This window comes from Sorex fumeus, unplaced genomic scaffold (genome assembly GCF_029834395.1).
Source record: "Sorex fumeus unplaced genomic scaffold, SorFum_2.1 ptg000035l, whole genome shotgun sequence".
Lineage (NCBI taxonomy): Eukaryota > Metazoa > Chordata > Mammalia > Eulipotyphla > Soricidae > Sorex > Sorex fumeus.
Window position 1 is genome coordinate 7,401,694 of NW_026606092.1, and position 16,257 is coordinate 7,417,950.

The window sequence follows — 16,257 nt, forward strand, 5'->3', positions numbered from 1 at the left end:
CCTCTCTGGGATATATTCCCAGGAGTGGTATTGCTGGGTCAAATGGGAGCTCAATTTCTAATTTTTTGAGAATCGTCCATACTGTTTTCCAGAAGGGCTGAACCAGTGGACATTCCCACCAACAGTGAAGGAGTGTCCCTTTCTCGCCACATCCGCACCAGCATCGGTTGCTTTTGTTCTTTTGAATGTGGGCCAGTCTCTGAGGTGTGAGATGGTATCTCATTGTGGTTTTGATCTGCATCTCCCTGATGATTAGTGATGTAGAGCATTTTCTCAGATCATAGGATTTTTTTTAAATTTAAAGATATATTGTGGTTTTAGATTTTTATTTATATACTTATATATAAATATATTTTAAGTATAAGTTGTGTGTAATATTTGAGCTGTTGAAGGAATAGTTGATGTTTTATCAAATGATCAAGGATATTTTAGTATATAACATGTAATTGAATACTGTGAGGCTTGTAATTATCATTAAATCATGTAAGTCTTTTTCCCTTTCAGTTAGTAGAGCTGTTTGGGAAGAAATGGTAAATGCCTGCTGGTGTGGTCTACTTGCTGCTCTCTCACTCCTTCTTGATGCCAGGTATTAAATCTTTGTAAATCTTTGTAAATTTTTTTCTTGATTCCATAAAACTTTACATAAATAGTTTCACATCATGTTTATAGTATAATTAAAAGTCAGTTAACTATATTAAAAAATAAAGTATGTTGAATTTTCAGCACAGATGAAGCTGCCACTGAGAATATTTTAAAAGCGGAACTCACAATGGCTGCTCTTTGTGGAAGACTGGGCCTCGTGACTTCGAGAGATGCCTTTATAACTGCAATATGCAAAGGCTCACTGCCGCCCCATTATGCTCTGACTGTATTGAATACCACTACTGCAGCCACACTTTCTAATAAATGTAAGACTACAGCTTTCATAAAGTTCTGTTCATCCAGTGGTTTGACATGGTATTGAGAAAAGATTGTAGAAATTTTTATGTTGAAACCCCTGCCATTTGACTCATTCTGTGAGAAATCAGTGCCCCTGAGCCTCGATGTCTTTCATCTCTTGAAAATAATGGACTAGGAGTAGACAACAGAAATTTTAAATAGTTATAAGGATTAAATGATATAAACCTGTAAATTATTTATAAAGTATAACAATGAAATTGTGCGATATTTTTTTATAATGGAGCTAGTAGAATAGTAATGCTTGCAGTCTCTTAGATTAACATTTAGATTTCTTTTTGTTTGTAAATACTTTTAAAGCATTCACACTTTTTTTTTCTTTTTGGGTCACATCCAGTGTTGCACAGGGGTTTACTCCTGGCTCATGCACTCAGGAATTACTCCTGGCAGTGCTTGGGGGACCATATAGGATGCTGGGAATCAAACCCAGGTCAGCTGCGTGCAAGACGAACACCCTACCCACTGTGCTATTGCTCCAGCCGCCACACTTGTTATTTTTAGATTTTATTTTTATATTATCATAGTGATATTTATATTATTAAGTATAATAATGCCATCAAATTTTATTTAATGACAGTTTTCAAACTGAAAACACTGAGTCTAAGTAGAAAAATTTACTAGAATATATATGTTCAAAATACTTAGTGTGCTAATTCTATTTTGCTTATGAAAAGATCTGCCAAAGTTTATATTTGTCAGAGATCATATAGAAAATTACTTAATGTTTGCTTATCTTGCTTTTGTACCTCTGAATTTTAAAATGCTAATGTATTAATAGCCAGAATCTGGAAAAAACCTGAGTGCCCGAGAACAGATGACTGGTTAAAGAAACTTTGGTACATCTACACAATGGAGTACTATGTAGCTGTTAGAAAAGACGAAATCGTGAAATTTACATACAAGTGGTACTACATGGAAAGTATCATGTTAAGCGAAATGAGTCAGAAAGAAAGAGATAGACATAGAAAGATTGCATTCATCTGGGGAACATAAAGTAACAAAATAGGAGACTAACACTCAAGAATGGCCGAGATTAGTACCAGGAATTTTACTCCATGGCTTGGAGGCCAACCACAGGTGCTAGGGGAAAAGGGAGCTCAGATAGAGAAGGGAACACCAAATAAAGGTGTTGGGAGGATCCTTCCAGGATGGGAGAAGCATGCTGAAAGTAGACTATAGACCAAACATGATTGTCACCCATTGCCTCTTTTGCAAACCACAACACCCAATAAGAGAGAGAGAACAAAAGGGAATGCCCTGCCACAGAGGCAGGGTAGGATGGGGAGGATGGGGGGGTGGGAGGGATACTGGGATCCGTGGTGGTGGGAAATGGGCACTGGTGGAGGGATGGGCATTTGATCATTGTAAAATTGAAACCCAAGCACAAAAATTTGTAAGTCTACAACTGTACCTCATATGTCTCACTAATAAAAAAAATGCTAATGTATTGATAATAGGCATATAAGTGTCATTGTTAAGCCTAATGTGGTCAAATTAATGTTTTAGAATGTTTTCTTTGAATGAAACATGAAAAGTACATTTAATTTTTTTGGTTTTCCTTTGTATTCTAGCATATTCCATTCAGGGCCAGAGTGTTACGATGATAAGTCCATCAAGTGAATCTCACCAACAAGTTGTGGCAGTGGGTCAACCTTTAGCAGTACAGCCTCAAGGGACAGTCATGGTAAACTATATATTCTTTTCTTGGTTACCAATTACTATCAAAACTTTTGGGGGGCTTTCTGCTTGCTACAATTTATCATCTACTTATTTTGCCCTATTTTGCCAGTATATCTTTAGATAAATTATACTTTAGTTGAATATACAGTTGTCTAACATAATCAGCAATAACATACATTTTAAGCTAGTGAATTTGTTCTGTAGAAAACTATCAAAACTGGGTTTGGAGCAATAGTAAAGGTGCTTGCCTTATATGTGACTGATTCACAGCATCGTGTATGGTCCCCAACAGCAGCTAGGAACTGCTAGATATGACCCTGAGCACAGACCCAGGAATGACTCTTAAACGCGGAGCCCTAAGCACTAATCACCAGGTGTGGTTAAAAACAAACAAACACAGGGCTGGAGCAGCAGTACAGCAGAAAAGGGCATTTGCCTTGCACGCGCCTGACCCGGGTTCAATTCCCAGCATCCCATATGGTCCCCTGAGCACCGCCAGGGGTAATTCCTCAGTGCAGAGCCAGGAGTAACTCCTGTGCATTGCAGGGTGTGACCCAAAAAACAAACAAAAACAAACACTTATCCAATCTATGTTCTAAAAATTTTTGTTTTGTTTTGGGGCCACATTTGGCAATGTCAGGGATTGCTCCTGCCAGGAACTACGCCTTGCAGTGCTTGGGGGACCATATAGGATGTCCAGGATCATATTTAGGTTGGCTGTGTACAAAGCAAATGCCCTACCTGCTATACTATCCACTCCAGCAAACCCCACTGTTTTTTTTTTGCTACTTTGCAAACTTTCAGTTTTCAAGGATATGTCATTTATCTTTTTGTCTTTTGCAAATCTATTCTTTTTTAAATATAGCTGACTTCCAAAAATATCCAGTGTATGAGGACTTTACTAAACTTGGCGCACTGCCATGGAGCTGTACTTGGAACATCATGGCAACTTGTTTTGGCAACCCTTCAGGTATGTTACAGTCAAGAGTTCATGTGGTTTCTATATCTTAGTTATTAGATTAAAAAGCAATGCCCAGTAAACTTTAATAATGCTTATTAATTTTAATTATTTCTAAATAAACTTTATATCTTTAAAAGTTCTGATTTTTAGTTTATTCGTAATTTTTATGGTTTTAAAATTTTATTTTTTAAAACTGTTTTATAGCATCTTGTATGGATTTTGGGATTAAAGCCTAGTAGTGGTGGTGCCTTGAAACCTGGAAGAGCTGTAGAAGGACCCAGTACAGTAAGTACTCGTTACTTTTACTCAGTTACTATTTCCCAGAAACCTTGCATATTGAACTTAATTTTATTCCTTTTTTAGGTTCTAACAACAGCAGTGATGACCGATTTGCCAGTGATTTCTAATATACTTTCAAGATTGTTTGAAAGCTCACAGTAAGAATCAATTTTTTTAAATTGATAGAATCATAACTATTAGCTGTCTATTTTAGATCAGAATGTCTTATTCTTATTTCATCATTTTTATTTTAGGTATCTTGATGATGTATCATTGCATCATTTAATAAATGCACTTTGCTCCTTATCCCTAGAAGCAATGGATATGGCTTATGGAAATAATAAGGTGTGATATTCTCTCTTTTTATTTTGAATATGGTACATTATTTAGTTAAATAAATCTTTATGATCTCAGTGTTTTACTATTGGGACTAATTCTCACCTTGTAACCTAACCCTTCTGTTGCATTAAACCTAATTCATTCTTGTTGGAAGGGAAGTTAAGAGGGCATGCTTTGACTTATGATATGTCTTCATATATATATCTTTTTTTTTTTCAAATTGAATCACTATGAGATACATAGTTACAAAGTTGTTCATGATTCAGTTTCATCATGGAATGTTTCAATACTTGTCCCTTCAGCAGTGTACATTTCCCACCACTGAACTAATGTCCCCAGTTTTCCTCCCACCACCTCCTCCAATCTGCCTCTCTCTCTCTCTCTCTGTCTCTCTGTCTCTCTCTCTCTGTCTCTCTCTCTCTCTGTCTCTCTCTGTCTGTCTCTCTCTCTGTCTCTCTCTGTCTGTCTCTCTCTCTCCCCCCATCTCTCTCTCCCTTTTCCCTCTTCCCCTTTCCTATTCCTCTCTCTCCTTTTAGGCACTGTGGTTTGTAGTATTCTTAATGGAAAAATTATCATACATCACTTTATGGTTTTGAATTGTATCCATTTCTCCTTTGTACTAAATTTTCAAAGATATTTTATAAAGAGTATAATGATACTACATTTAGGAGAGGATTCAAAAATATTTTACAAAGAATACCACATTTCTGAGAAGTTTCATAGTATTTCATATAATACTTCTAATTACACTTTATGAATAGGATTGGGATAAGATAAGCCTCTAATAAAGCAATCCATTTAAATTTTTCTTGTGTTTACTGAATGGAAACTAGGAGATGATAATTTTTTTGGTGAAGTTAATAATTCTTTCTACCTGGACAATTTAATTTTTGCTTTCCTCATTGACTAAATAAGTAGAGTAGTACATGCAAATATTGGTGCTCAAGAACATTTCCACCTACACTTACGGTATAATTATACTTGGAAAACCCAGGAATATTTAGGCTTATTTATATCTTAGATTGTTTAAAATGAAATGCTTTCTATATTTTAAAATGAATATAATTTTGCCATTTATAAATCAGTGATGACACTTGGAACATGATTAAATAGCAGAGACTACAGGTTTTTAACTTGTTAAACATTTAAGTCTAGTGTCTAAAATTTCAGTACTTGCTTAGTTATTACAATTTTGTATACGGTGGCATGTCATCTTGGCTCACATGTCTCACCACAGATTTTACTAATGCAAAGATTTCTTATTAGAGAATTACTTAAACATGCACTTGTTTAAAAATACGTATCCTAGTTTACTCCAAATTAAGGTAGTTTATTAAAATAATCTGTTTCTTGATATCTTTAATAAAATTTTTTGTGTGTGTGTGGGGGGCAACAACCAGTTGTGCTCAGGGCTTACTCCAATCTGTGTCCAAGAATCATTCCTGGCGGGATTCAGGGGATTTATGTGATACCTGGAATTGAACCCAGGTTGGCTGTGTGCGAGGCAAGTGCTTTACCCACTATATTATCTCTCTGGTCCCTAGAACTGTAATATACTTAAGAGTCACAGTGAATTATGAGTAAGTTTATATGGTAATGCCTTGAGAGTTTATATATTCACTTGATCAACATAATGTGTTTGTTATAATAGAAGCCATTGGATTTCCTTTTTCAAAAAGATTTTGGTGGGAGAGGGTATCCTAAGCAGCACTCGGGCCAGATTATTCAAGATGAATTGGTATTATTGGAGGTAGATATCGAAGGAATTACTCTAAGATATATAGGTAGGTAAGAGCAGGTTCATTGAAATCAAAAGAAAAAATATTTTAAGATGACAAGATCAATGAGAATTGAAAAGTAATAGTAGATTAATAGTTTATTGCTAACCTTCAAGAGTACAACTTAGGAGTGGATGGAAGACTTGTAGTATTTTAGGGAGACTTATAAGGAACACATGTTGAGAAGATGGATGCACTGGGATGGTGCAAACTTACCTGAAAATAGACTTGCGTTTCTCCATTTGAGACATAATTTTATAAATTGAGATGGTAGATATGAATAGAAATAAAAGCCTATAAAAGCATTACAGTATAAACTTTAATATTAGATGAGGCGTTAACAGGTTTATTGCTCCGCTATGCTTTCTATAAAAATTAGTTTGATGACAGATTTTAAATATAAGTAGAAATGTTTGTATTTTTCTACAGTATTAAAAATTAAGCTCACCAGAACCACCTGAGTTAAATATTCTAGGGATTAAATATGTGTGATTGTGTGTATGTGTGTTCTTTAGATTTGACATTAAAATTAGTGAATGTTGGTGCCTGCGAGATATTAAAGGGGTTACAGGCTCTTGTCTTGTGTACAGCCAATCCTAGTTTAATCTCCATTCCCGTATGGTTCCCCTAGCACAGAACGGGAGTAACCCCAGCACCCCTGATTATAACCCCACCCAAATAAAATTAAATTGACCTGTATTCTCAATTTTAGTACTTATTTTTGGAAGTTGTGTCAATGTAAGAAAATAACCTATGGTAAAACTTGTAAGTCCTGTCTTAGAAAAAGGTAATACTGATAACATCTGCATGTTACTAAGCTCAATATTATAGTAAAAATAAATAAGATAAATTATTGATCGTGTTTATTGTATGTATTAGCTTACATTTTTCTTAAAAATTTCACTTACTTTGAGGGGAAGGAATCTTCTCAGCGGTGCGCTGGGACCACTTCTGGCAGTTTCCTACTCAGCTGTGTTGGCTTGATGATTTTGGACCTTGAACCCAGTAGAGCAACGCTGCTTGTGCATGGGAGAGCTGTGGGTCCACAAGGCATACAGCTTGCAGCACTCAGGGACTAAGTGGTGTGGGTGATCAAACTCTGAGACTCAAGCTTGCAAGGCATGCACTCCAGCCTTTGAACTATCTCTCCTGCTCAGATTTTATTTAATCATTTAAAATAATTCTGCATTCAGTAGTAGTATCCTCATTTTGCAGTTGAAATATGAAAATTGAGAGCTTGCCTATCTAAGATTACCTGTTAAGTAATTAGTAGAACTTGGACTTGAACCAATCTAGATTATGTGTACTTAGTCCATATCTCTGTTCTTAACTCCTTTACCATTGCTTCAACTTTTGTGTGCATCACTCAACCAAGAAGTTTTGAAAACACAGATGTCAGTGCCACATTTGTGACTTTTTAAATAAGTGTCTTCGGGAATGAGACCTGAACAACTATACACTCCTTCAAATGTGACGTTTCCTGTATACATCCTGGTTAGAGTAAGAATGAGGAAGATGAAAACAAGGCAGTAAAACTAAGCAATATGTGACTTGCTCTATGCCAGGCACTTTTTATTTTTATTTATTTTTTATTAAGAACCATGATTTACTAAGTGAATGATACTTGAATTTTGGGCATATAATATTTCAATATCAGTCCTACCACCAGTGTCAACTTTCCTTCACCAGTGTTCCTGTATTTCCTCCCCAACCAAGCCCCCACCCCATCCTCACCTGTCAACTTGACAGGCACATTACAGAATTTCGGTGGTTAAGTTCAGACCTCATATTTTCAGTTTTGCTAAGTCTGTGTTTTGGTCATATGGCTATACCGCTCACTCTACTAGTGGTATAAATGAGCAGAAATTCCAGGTAGTTATAACTTTACAGGTATAGTCTTAACTACTGTACATATTGTTTCTGGAATGATGAATTGTTCTACCACAAAATTTAGGGTACCAATAACAGCACATGTAGGAAGGGTCAGTCTATAAAAAATTGTCTTGATATGGGCAAATATTAGATATTTGACTATGTATTTGTTTCACAGGTTTCTACTCAAAATAAAAAACATTCAGACATTTGTACGTGAGGCCCTGTGTTTGATCCCTTGCACTGACCCTATACCTGCCAATAAATTAATGCAACAATTTTATATTTGAATTCCAAGAGCATTGTAAAAAATGATTACTATAGAAGAATAAAGTATTTTTATTATCCTTTCCTTTCTTGTTTTTGTCTTGGGGCCACACCCAGCGATGCTCAGGGATTACTCCTGGCCCTGCACTCAGAAATCACTCCTGGTGGTACTCAGAGGACTGTAGAGGATGCCAGGGGTCTAACCCAGGGTGATTGGATGCAAGGCAAGCACTTTGCCCATTGTACGATGTCTCTGATCCCCTACCCTTTCCTTTTTCTGAAGCAATGTCCCTATTTCAAATAGCACAGTACCTATCAGGAAATAATTTTAGATTTGGTCAGCTAAATATGCTCTTAACTATATTGCACCACATCTTAACTGTGAATTAAAGATCATTGCTCATTAAAATTTTCACTAAAACTGTTCTTTTAACACATGGACCATGTACTCTAATTATTAATACTTTATGCCCACCAACTTAATTTCTTGTTGATGAAATGCCAGTGATTGAAGGGATGAAATTTGTCTTTTATTTCCCCTAGTGTTTAAACTGACATCCCCAATCTCTGCTGTAATCTTGACTTCTTATTTTCTCTGATCTCTAATGTTCGCTTTTTAATTTTTCTCATACTTCCTGACATTCCCATCTGAAACCTAGCCATTTTTTTAATAAGAAAGTACATTAGTTTGAGTATAGACTTGGATGTGCTTAAACCAGCATTCTCCAACCACTAGTTCCAGGCTGAGATGCTGGTCTCCAGATGCAGAAAGGTTAAAAACTACTGATGTGGCACCGTGATTATAACTGCCAGTGTATGGACCAGTATGCAGAACATGTGTCCATCTGCAGGATAAAATGACTAAAGCATGCTGGCTTTAGCTTCCTAACCAAATTTTCCAGTCAGGATCTATTCTGGATACTTGAAGTGCATAGAAAATACTTATAATAACTGAGATGTTAAAACTATTTTTTTCTAACTTTTTACTGTACATGACATACTCACACTCAAGATTTTCTTCTTCCCTTTTAAAATATTTTTTCATTTTTGCTACACCTGACTCAGGTGGTACTGGGGATGGAGCTTGGGCCACCTGCATGCATAATAATATGCTCCACCTCTTTGAATTACCTCACCAGCCTCTCCCTATTCTCAGTTTTATTCCATTAAAGTACTAAATAATTTTTTTATAATATCATACTGTAATGTTTTCTTCCTAGGAACCATCACTTTTTGCTGTTGCCAAATTGTTAGAAACTGGTTTAGTTAATATGCACCGTATAGAAATTCTGTGGAGACCTCTAACTGGCCATCTACTTGAGGTAACCTATTTTTATTTACCTTTTTTATTTTTCAAGAATAGACTGACCTAATTTTTCTGCATAGGAATTAACTCCTCCCCTTGTTCTTATAGCTGTGTTTTTTTTTTTCATAAACTAAAATTTTATAGTAATTTCTTTGGTGAAGTAATGGGCTGCTTTGGGGTTGGAGGTTTGCTAAAAATAAGTTTTATATCAACAATCTTTCAAGTCTTCAGTTGTTAGTGATATGTATGTATATACTTGTAAGTATGCACTGTATAGAGGGGTGGGCGTGTGTGTGTGTGTGTGTGTGTGTGTGTGTGTGTGTGTGTGTGTATGTGTATTTTGGTGTTAGGAATTGAATTCAAGGAATCATACATGAAAAGTATGCACTCTGCCCCTAAGTTCCATGCCCGCGTTTCCCCTTCTCCATTTTACCATACAGCCCCATGATCACTTCAGTTTCACCATGTTTCTGAAACATAAGGCAGAAAGTTGAGTCTGAGAGTGAACATCACTACTTCATAGTCTTTCCTATGAATGTGAAGTAGTTTCTCTACAGATATGGAAAACGTTTTACACGTCACTATATGTAATGTCAGGAAATTTTACCTGGATTTGTATTCTATTCAAGTTAGAATGATTATTAATATAACTGTTGCTTAATAATAACAACTACTTCTATCAATATAAATGTTTCTGCATAGTTTAGATTATGGTAATCATTTTACTATCATAGTATTTTGAGAAAGTTATTTTGATTAAAAAACTAATGTGATTGTATGCTTTTTTTCTTTTATTAGGGTTGCTTTTGTGAGTTATTAAAGGACACATGCAGATAAATAAGTTTTTAAAACTTTAGCATAGTATTTGATTTGAGGGTAAACTTAATTATGCACTTTAGTAAAAGTTTGCTTCTTTTATTATTCTGTGGCATCATTTATTTTTATGAAATCCTTTCTTTTCTGTGACTTGTTTAGTTTCATCTTTTATCTTCTGTCTCTCTATTGCTACCTCTTGCCCTTTATTCAGAAGGTAAGCTTACTTTTATTTTTATTTTGAATATAATTTTCCCCTCAGCCCTTATTTTTAAATATTTGATACAATTTTTTAAACTATGAATAAACAAAAATGCATAGCTAAAGTGTAAGGATTAAATATTTAATTTTGTTCAACATGTGTACCTTCAGGTCTGCCAGCATCCAAACTCTCGAATGAGAGAATGGGGAGCAGAAGCTTTAACTTCACTTATTAAAGCAGGATTAACGGTTGGTCATGATCCTCCACTTTCACAAAACCAGGTAAAAAAAAGTCTCATTTATTTTGGATTGAAGAGATAGTACTTGCCTTGCACACACCTGACTCCAGTTTAATCCCTGGCACTTCAGCAATCACCCCTGAGCACAGAGTCAGGAGTAATCCCTGAGTACTGCAGTCAAACCACCCGCTCCCCCTCCCCCCCCCCCCCCGGCCCCACACACACACACAATCACACACAATCCCAAAAAAAAAGTACATGCTGAAGAAAACTAATATAAACTCATTTTGCACATATGTAACTTTTTTCTTGATGATTGAAATGAGTGATAGTATTGATTGTTACTATTTTATGCTATTAATCTCATAAGTTTTTATGCCTGGATTTTTAGTACTGTATTTATTTAAAGTTACAAACTTTTGGGCTAGAGCGATAGCACAGCGGTAGGGCGTTTGCCTTGCACGCAGCCAACATGGCCGACCCGAGTTCGATTCCTCCGCCCCTCTCGGAGAGCCCGGCAAGCTACCGAGAGTATCTTGCCCGCACGGCAGAGCCTGGCAAGCTCCCTGTGACGTATTCGATATGCCAGACACAGTAACAACAAAGTCTCTAATGGAGATGTTACCGGGCCCGCTCGAGCAAATCGACGAACAACGGGAGGGCCTTTATCTTTACCTTACCTTACAAACTTTTGGAGATTGACATTAATAAATTGCATAGAATTGCTGTACCATTTTAGAAATTTCCCTTTTCATTGCAATTGTAAGATCTCATTTGGGAGCCTTACTTTATTAACTTCCATTTACTTTGGTGCTTATTTGTCTGATTTTTCTTTTCTTTTCTTTTTTAAAAATTTTTGAGTCACACCCAGGGATACTCAGGTGTTACTCCTGCCTCTGCACTCAGGAATCACTCCTGGCAGTGCTTGAGAGATCATTTGGGGTTCCAGGAACATGCTTTACCAACTGTACTATCTTTACAGTCCCACACTTTTCACTTTTTTTAGTCTTACATAGGAAGAAAAGTAGCAGAAGATAGAAGCATAATAAACTGGATTCTTATTTTTGTACTTATTCAAGTTACTTTTATACTTTTAGAATTTGTCATTGGTTCATTCTTCTAGCTGTATTATATATAGAGAAATGTATATGTTATATGTAATAATCTTTTAAAAGTCTACCGACACTATTGCTTCAAGACTGAGTAGGAAAAGGCATTTTAAAACTATGCCTCTTATGCTCACTATCTTGCTGTATTGTGATTGTATCTACAAACTTTACAAATAATTGAGTTATACATGATAATCCAGGAATAATTTTAGCTCTTAGAATAAAATGATTAACAAAACAGAATAAAATGACAACAGCATTCTTATTAGAGATTGCATTTTTGTAGTTTCATGTATTTTTCCTACTACAATTAATGTTTTGTTTTGGGCCACCCTTGGCAGAGCTCAGGGATTACTGCTGTCTCTGCAGTCAGGATGGAGGGCTGGGGGGTGAAGGGGGCTGAATATCAGGTACTAGGGATTGGATCTGAGTCAGTTGTGTGCATGACCTCTGTGCTATCACTCTGGCACCTAAAGGGATCTTTGTGTGTGTGTGTGTGTGTGTGTGTGATTAAAAGAAACTTTTGTGTATATTCTCAATGCTCACCTAAATACTTAGTACATGGCAAGAGCTTTATAAACATTTAATCATAATCTCATAATCAGTGATAAAAATAAATAGTTTCTTGGAGAAAAGAAGGTTGAAAATGAAGCTTGCATTTTCTAATGCAGAAAGAAAAGAATAGAATGCCTTTTTTAAAAAAAATTTTTTTAATTAGTGAAACACCATGAGGTACAGTTATAGACTTACAAATTTTTGTGCTTGGGTTTCAGTTATACAATGATCAAGTACCCATCCCTCCACCAGCGCCCATCCTCCACCACCACGGGTCCCAGCATCCCTCCCACCACCCATCCCCCCCATCCCACCCTGCCTCTGTGGCAGGGCAAGAATAGAATGCCTTTTAAAAACAAAATTCTTCAACAGATTTTATGGATTTTGGTCAACATTTTAATGTGTACTGTATTTATTTTTATTAAAAATAAAGAAAATCCTTCTTGGGAATGACACTAGGAGTATCAAAAATTTTAAATTGAAATGCATGTTATATCTATTAGTACAGTAAATGAAAGGTAATTTTAGAGACTCAGAAATATAAGTTTTCTCCCCGATATAGTTGGGGGCTGGAGCGATAGCACAGCAGGGAGGGCGTTTGCCTTGCACGCGGCCGACCGGGGTTCGATTCCCAGCATACCGTATGGGTCCCCTGAGCACCTTCAGGAGCAATTACTGAGTGCATGAGCCAGGAGTAACCCTGTGCATCCTGTGTAAGGGCCGGAGCAATAGCACAGCGGTAGGGCGTTTGCCTTGCACGCAGCCAACTTGGCCGACCCGAGTTTGATTCCTCCGCCCCTCTCGGAGAGCCCAGCAAGCTACCGAGAGTATCTCACCCGCACGGCAGAGCCTGGCAAGCTCCCCGTGACGTATTCGATATGACAGACACAGTAACAACAAAGTCTCCAATGGAGACGTTACTGGGTCCGCTCAAGCAAATCGATGAACAATGGGAGGGCCTTTACCTTTTTTATAGTTGGCTGTATATAGATACATTTCCTTTAGTGGGATTCACTTCTACACGTATCTATAATGAATATCATGAGATCATTCAACATGAGGTCATTTTCCACTTATCCCGAAATCTGAGATCACTTTTAGAGATTGTGAAAGGCCGTAGGTGACTAACTCTTTAGTGATTGCTGCTAGAAAAATTATATTCATGTTTATTGAATAGAAAAATTTCTAATTCTTATCACAGTCTGAGTGGAGATGAATTTAAACTTAGAAAGCAATTTTAAAGGCTTTCTGGGGGCTGGAGCAATAGCACAGAAGGTGGGGCATTTGCCTTGCATGCAGCTGACCCGGGTTGGAATCCCAGGATCCCATATGGTGCCCTGAGCACCGCCGGGAGTGGTTCCTGAGTGCAGAGCCAGGAGTAGCCCCTGAGCATTGCCGGGTGTGACCCAAAAAGAAAATTAAAAAAAAAAAAAAGCCTTTTTGTTTTCTGGGTTTCTCATCTTCATTCCTTTCTTGCCCCCTTTTCAGAGGCTGCAGTTGCTCTTACTGAACCCATTAAAGGAGATGTCCAGTATTAACCATCCAGATATTCGACTCAAACAATTAGAATGTGTATTGCAGATTTTACAAAGTCAGGGAGATAGTCTTGGGCCCGGGTGGCCATTAGTACTTGGAGTCATGGGAGCAATCAGAAATGATCAAGGGTAAGTATTTAAATTAATATCCAATATCCAAAAAGTGGTAGAGTTAAAAGGGAATAGAGTTAAAAGGGAATATGTTCTTTTCAGTAGTGTTATGGTAACTTTTCATATATGCCCTTCTATGTATAATTTTAAGATCCAGCATATTTTTTCTTAATCCTAACCCTAAGTGGCTCAAGGGTATTACTAAGTCAATTCTCAATTCTCCAAACTACAAAAAAAAAAAAGAAAAATAGAGGAAGTATACAAAGTCCTTACATATAACTAGGTAGATGTACCAATTTAATAAGTTTTATAATACATGCCAAGATAGGGTTTGGTTTTGTTAAAATAAGTATTTGGTAAAATGTGAATTAACATCTGTGCATATATTAGGAAGACAAAGAATAACTTTTAGATGACTTTTTAAAGAGTATTTGTTTAGCTTTTAAATATTTTTCTGTGATTAGTATATTCCATATAAACTTTACCGATAATTCTGATTACAGAATTAAATAGCTCCTATTCTAAAAGTAGAATCCTATTGAACAGAAACCAGCCTTGTAATTAGAAACCTAATAAGAGTAGTTTGTCACATTTCAAAAGAATAGGGCTCCAATGCAAGGAGTCTGTTGCCCTAAGTGAGGCAAAACCAAAGTTATACAGGACATACAAGCTTACAGAAACTATTTGCACTTAAACTCAAAACATTTGGGAGACAGTTTTGTGGTTTTTAAGCAGAAGAATGATGTGATTTGATGTGCATTTGGACTATGTCATTTTATCAGTAACTGGAGAAAAACTGAGAAATTGAGGGCCTGATGTATTCCTTAGAAAAAAAAGACAAGGAGATAGATTTGAACAATTAAACAATTTGCTAGAGGTACAAAGAGAGAAATAGGAAATAGAATCAGAAATAACTCTCAGTTTTCTGACTTAAGAAGCTTAGTGGATGGTGATAGTGTTAACTAAATAGAAAATAGAGAAGGTAAAGCAAATCGGAGGAATCTCCTTGATGCAGAACTGTGAAGGGATTTAGCTGATTGGATATATTTGTGTAGACTTCTTCTATAGCAGTTTTTTTTTCTTAGTCTTCATGACTAGAAGATTTACATGAGTGAGAGGCTTGAGGCTATGATGGTAATTTATTTTCATAGTAATAAATGACTTAAAGTTCAGAATATTGAGATGAGGGAGTATGATGCCACCAGCAGGTCAATCTGTACCTGTGAGGCCAGTGCATCAGAAGCCTGATGATGTCTTCAGACTTCCAGATACCCCAGAATTGCTGCTGTACCTTTGGCCAGACCCCTAAAACTTGGGGCAAAGTTTACCAAGAAAGTAAACGTCCAAAAGTTAGGTATGTGGGAGACACACCCACAAATCACCTCCAGCTCAGCTATATAATTAGAGGCATGTCCTCTCTGGTTCCTGATCAAACTGCTTCACAGTCATGATCCCAGAGACTCAGTAACAAATCTCGAAACCCAGCGGCTTTTGGCAGAAATGCGTCTAGTCCCTGCAGTAAGTTACAGGCTCTGGGCCACCCCAGGTGGGAATAGGTTTTGTGCCTTGGCCTGTTCACCCTGCCAGCCCTGTGGCCACCATCCTCCAGAGGCCACTGGACAGCCAGGTTTGGGCCCACAGTGACATGCAGGGCCTCACGGGATGGGGGTGGAGCCGGCCCTTTCTTCCCCACACCAATGAGACCCTGAGTCGCCGCCCACAAATGGCCTCTCTGGCTCCTGATCAAGCTGCTTTAACGGCCATGATCCCAGAGACTCAGAAACAAATCTTGGAACCCAGTAGCTTTTGGCAGAAATGCATTTGGACTGTGCAGTAGGTTACTGTCGCCGGGCCATTTCAGGGGGGAAATGGTGCTATCCCTCCACCTGCTCCCCCTTGGTGGCTCAGTGGCCGCAATCTGCCAGAGGCCATTGGACAGTCAGGTTTGGGCCTGCAGTGACGAGACACACAGGGCCTCACGGGATGGGTTGGGAGCCGGCCCTTTCCTCCCCACCCCATCAAGACCCTGAGTCGCTGCCAGTGAACGGCCTCTCTGGCTCCTGATCAAGCTGCTTAATGGCCATGATCCAAGAGACTCAGAAATAAATCTCAAAACCCAGCGGCTTTTGTCAGAAATGCGTCCTGTCCCTGCAGTAGGTTACCAGCACTTGGCCATTCCAGGTGGGAATAGGTTTCATTCCTTGGCCTGTTCCCCCTGGCGGCCCAGTGGCCACCATCCTCCAGAGGCCACTGGA

The 16,257-nt window shown here is 37.6% G+C and overlaps 1 protein-coding gene across 2 annotated transcripts in view; it reads left to right on the top strand.

The window, feature by feature from the left end:
• Positions 1-16,257, top strand: part of MON2 (MON2 homolog, regulator of endosome-to-Golgi trafficking) — a 124,959-nt gene that overhangs the window by 56,747 nt on the left and 51,955 nt on the right. For both annotated transcript variants that reach the window (XM_056117559.1, XM_056117558.1), the window contains exons 13-22: positions 505-586; positions 724-908; positions 2,529-2,641; positions 3,503-3,607; positions 3,803-3,883; positions 3,962-4,035; positions 4,132-4,222; positions 9,354-9,455; positions 10,625-10,735; positions 13,845-14,020. In XM_056117559.1, coding sequence (XP_055973534.1) covers positions 505-586; positions 724-908; positions 2,529-2,641; positions 3,503-3,607; positions 3,803-3,883; positions 3,962-4,035; positions 4,132-4,222; positions 9,354-9,455; positions 10,625-10,735; positions 13,845-14,020 — 1,120 coding nt within the window. The remainder of the gene's footprint in view (positions 1-504; positions 587-723; positions 909-2,528; positions 2,642-3,502; positions 3,608-3,802; positions 3,884-3,961; positions 4,036-4,131; positions 4,223-9,353; positions 9,456-10,624; positions 10,736-13,844; positions 14,021-16,257) is intronic.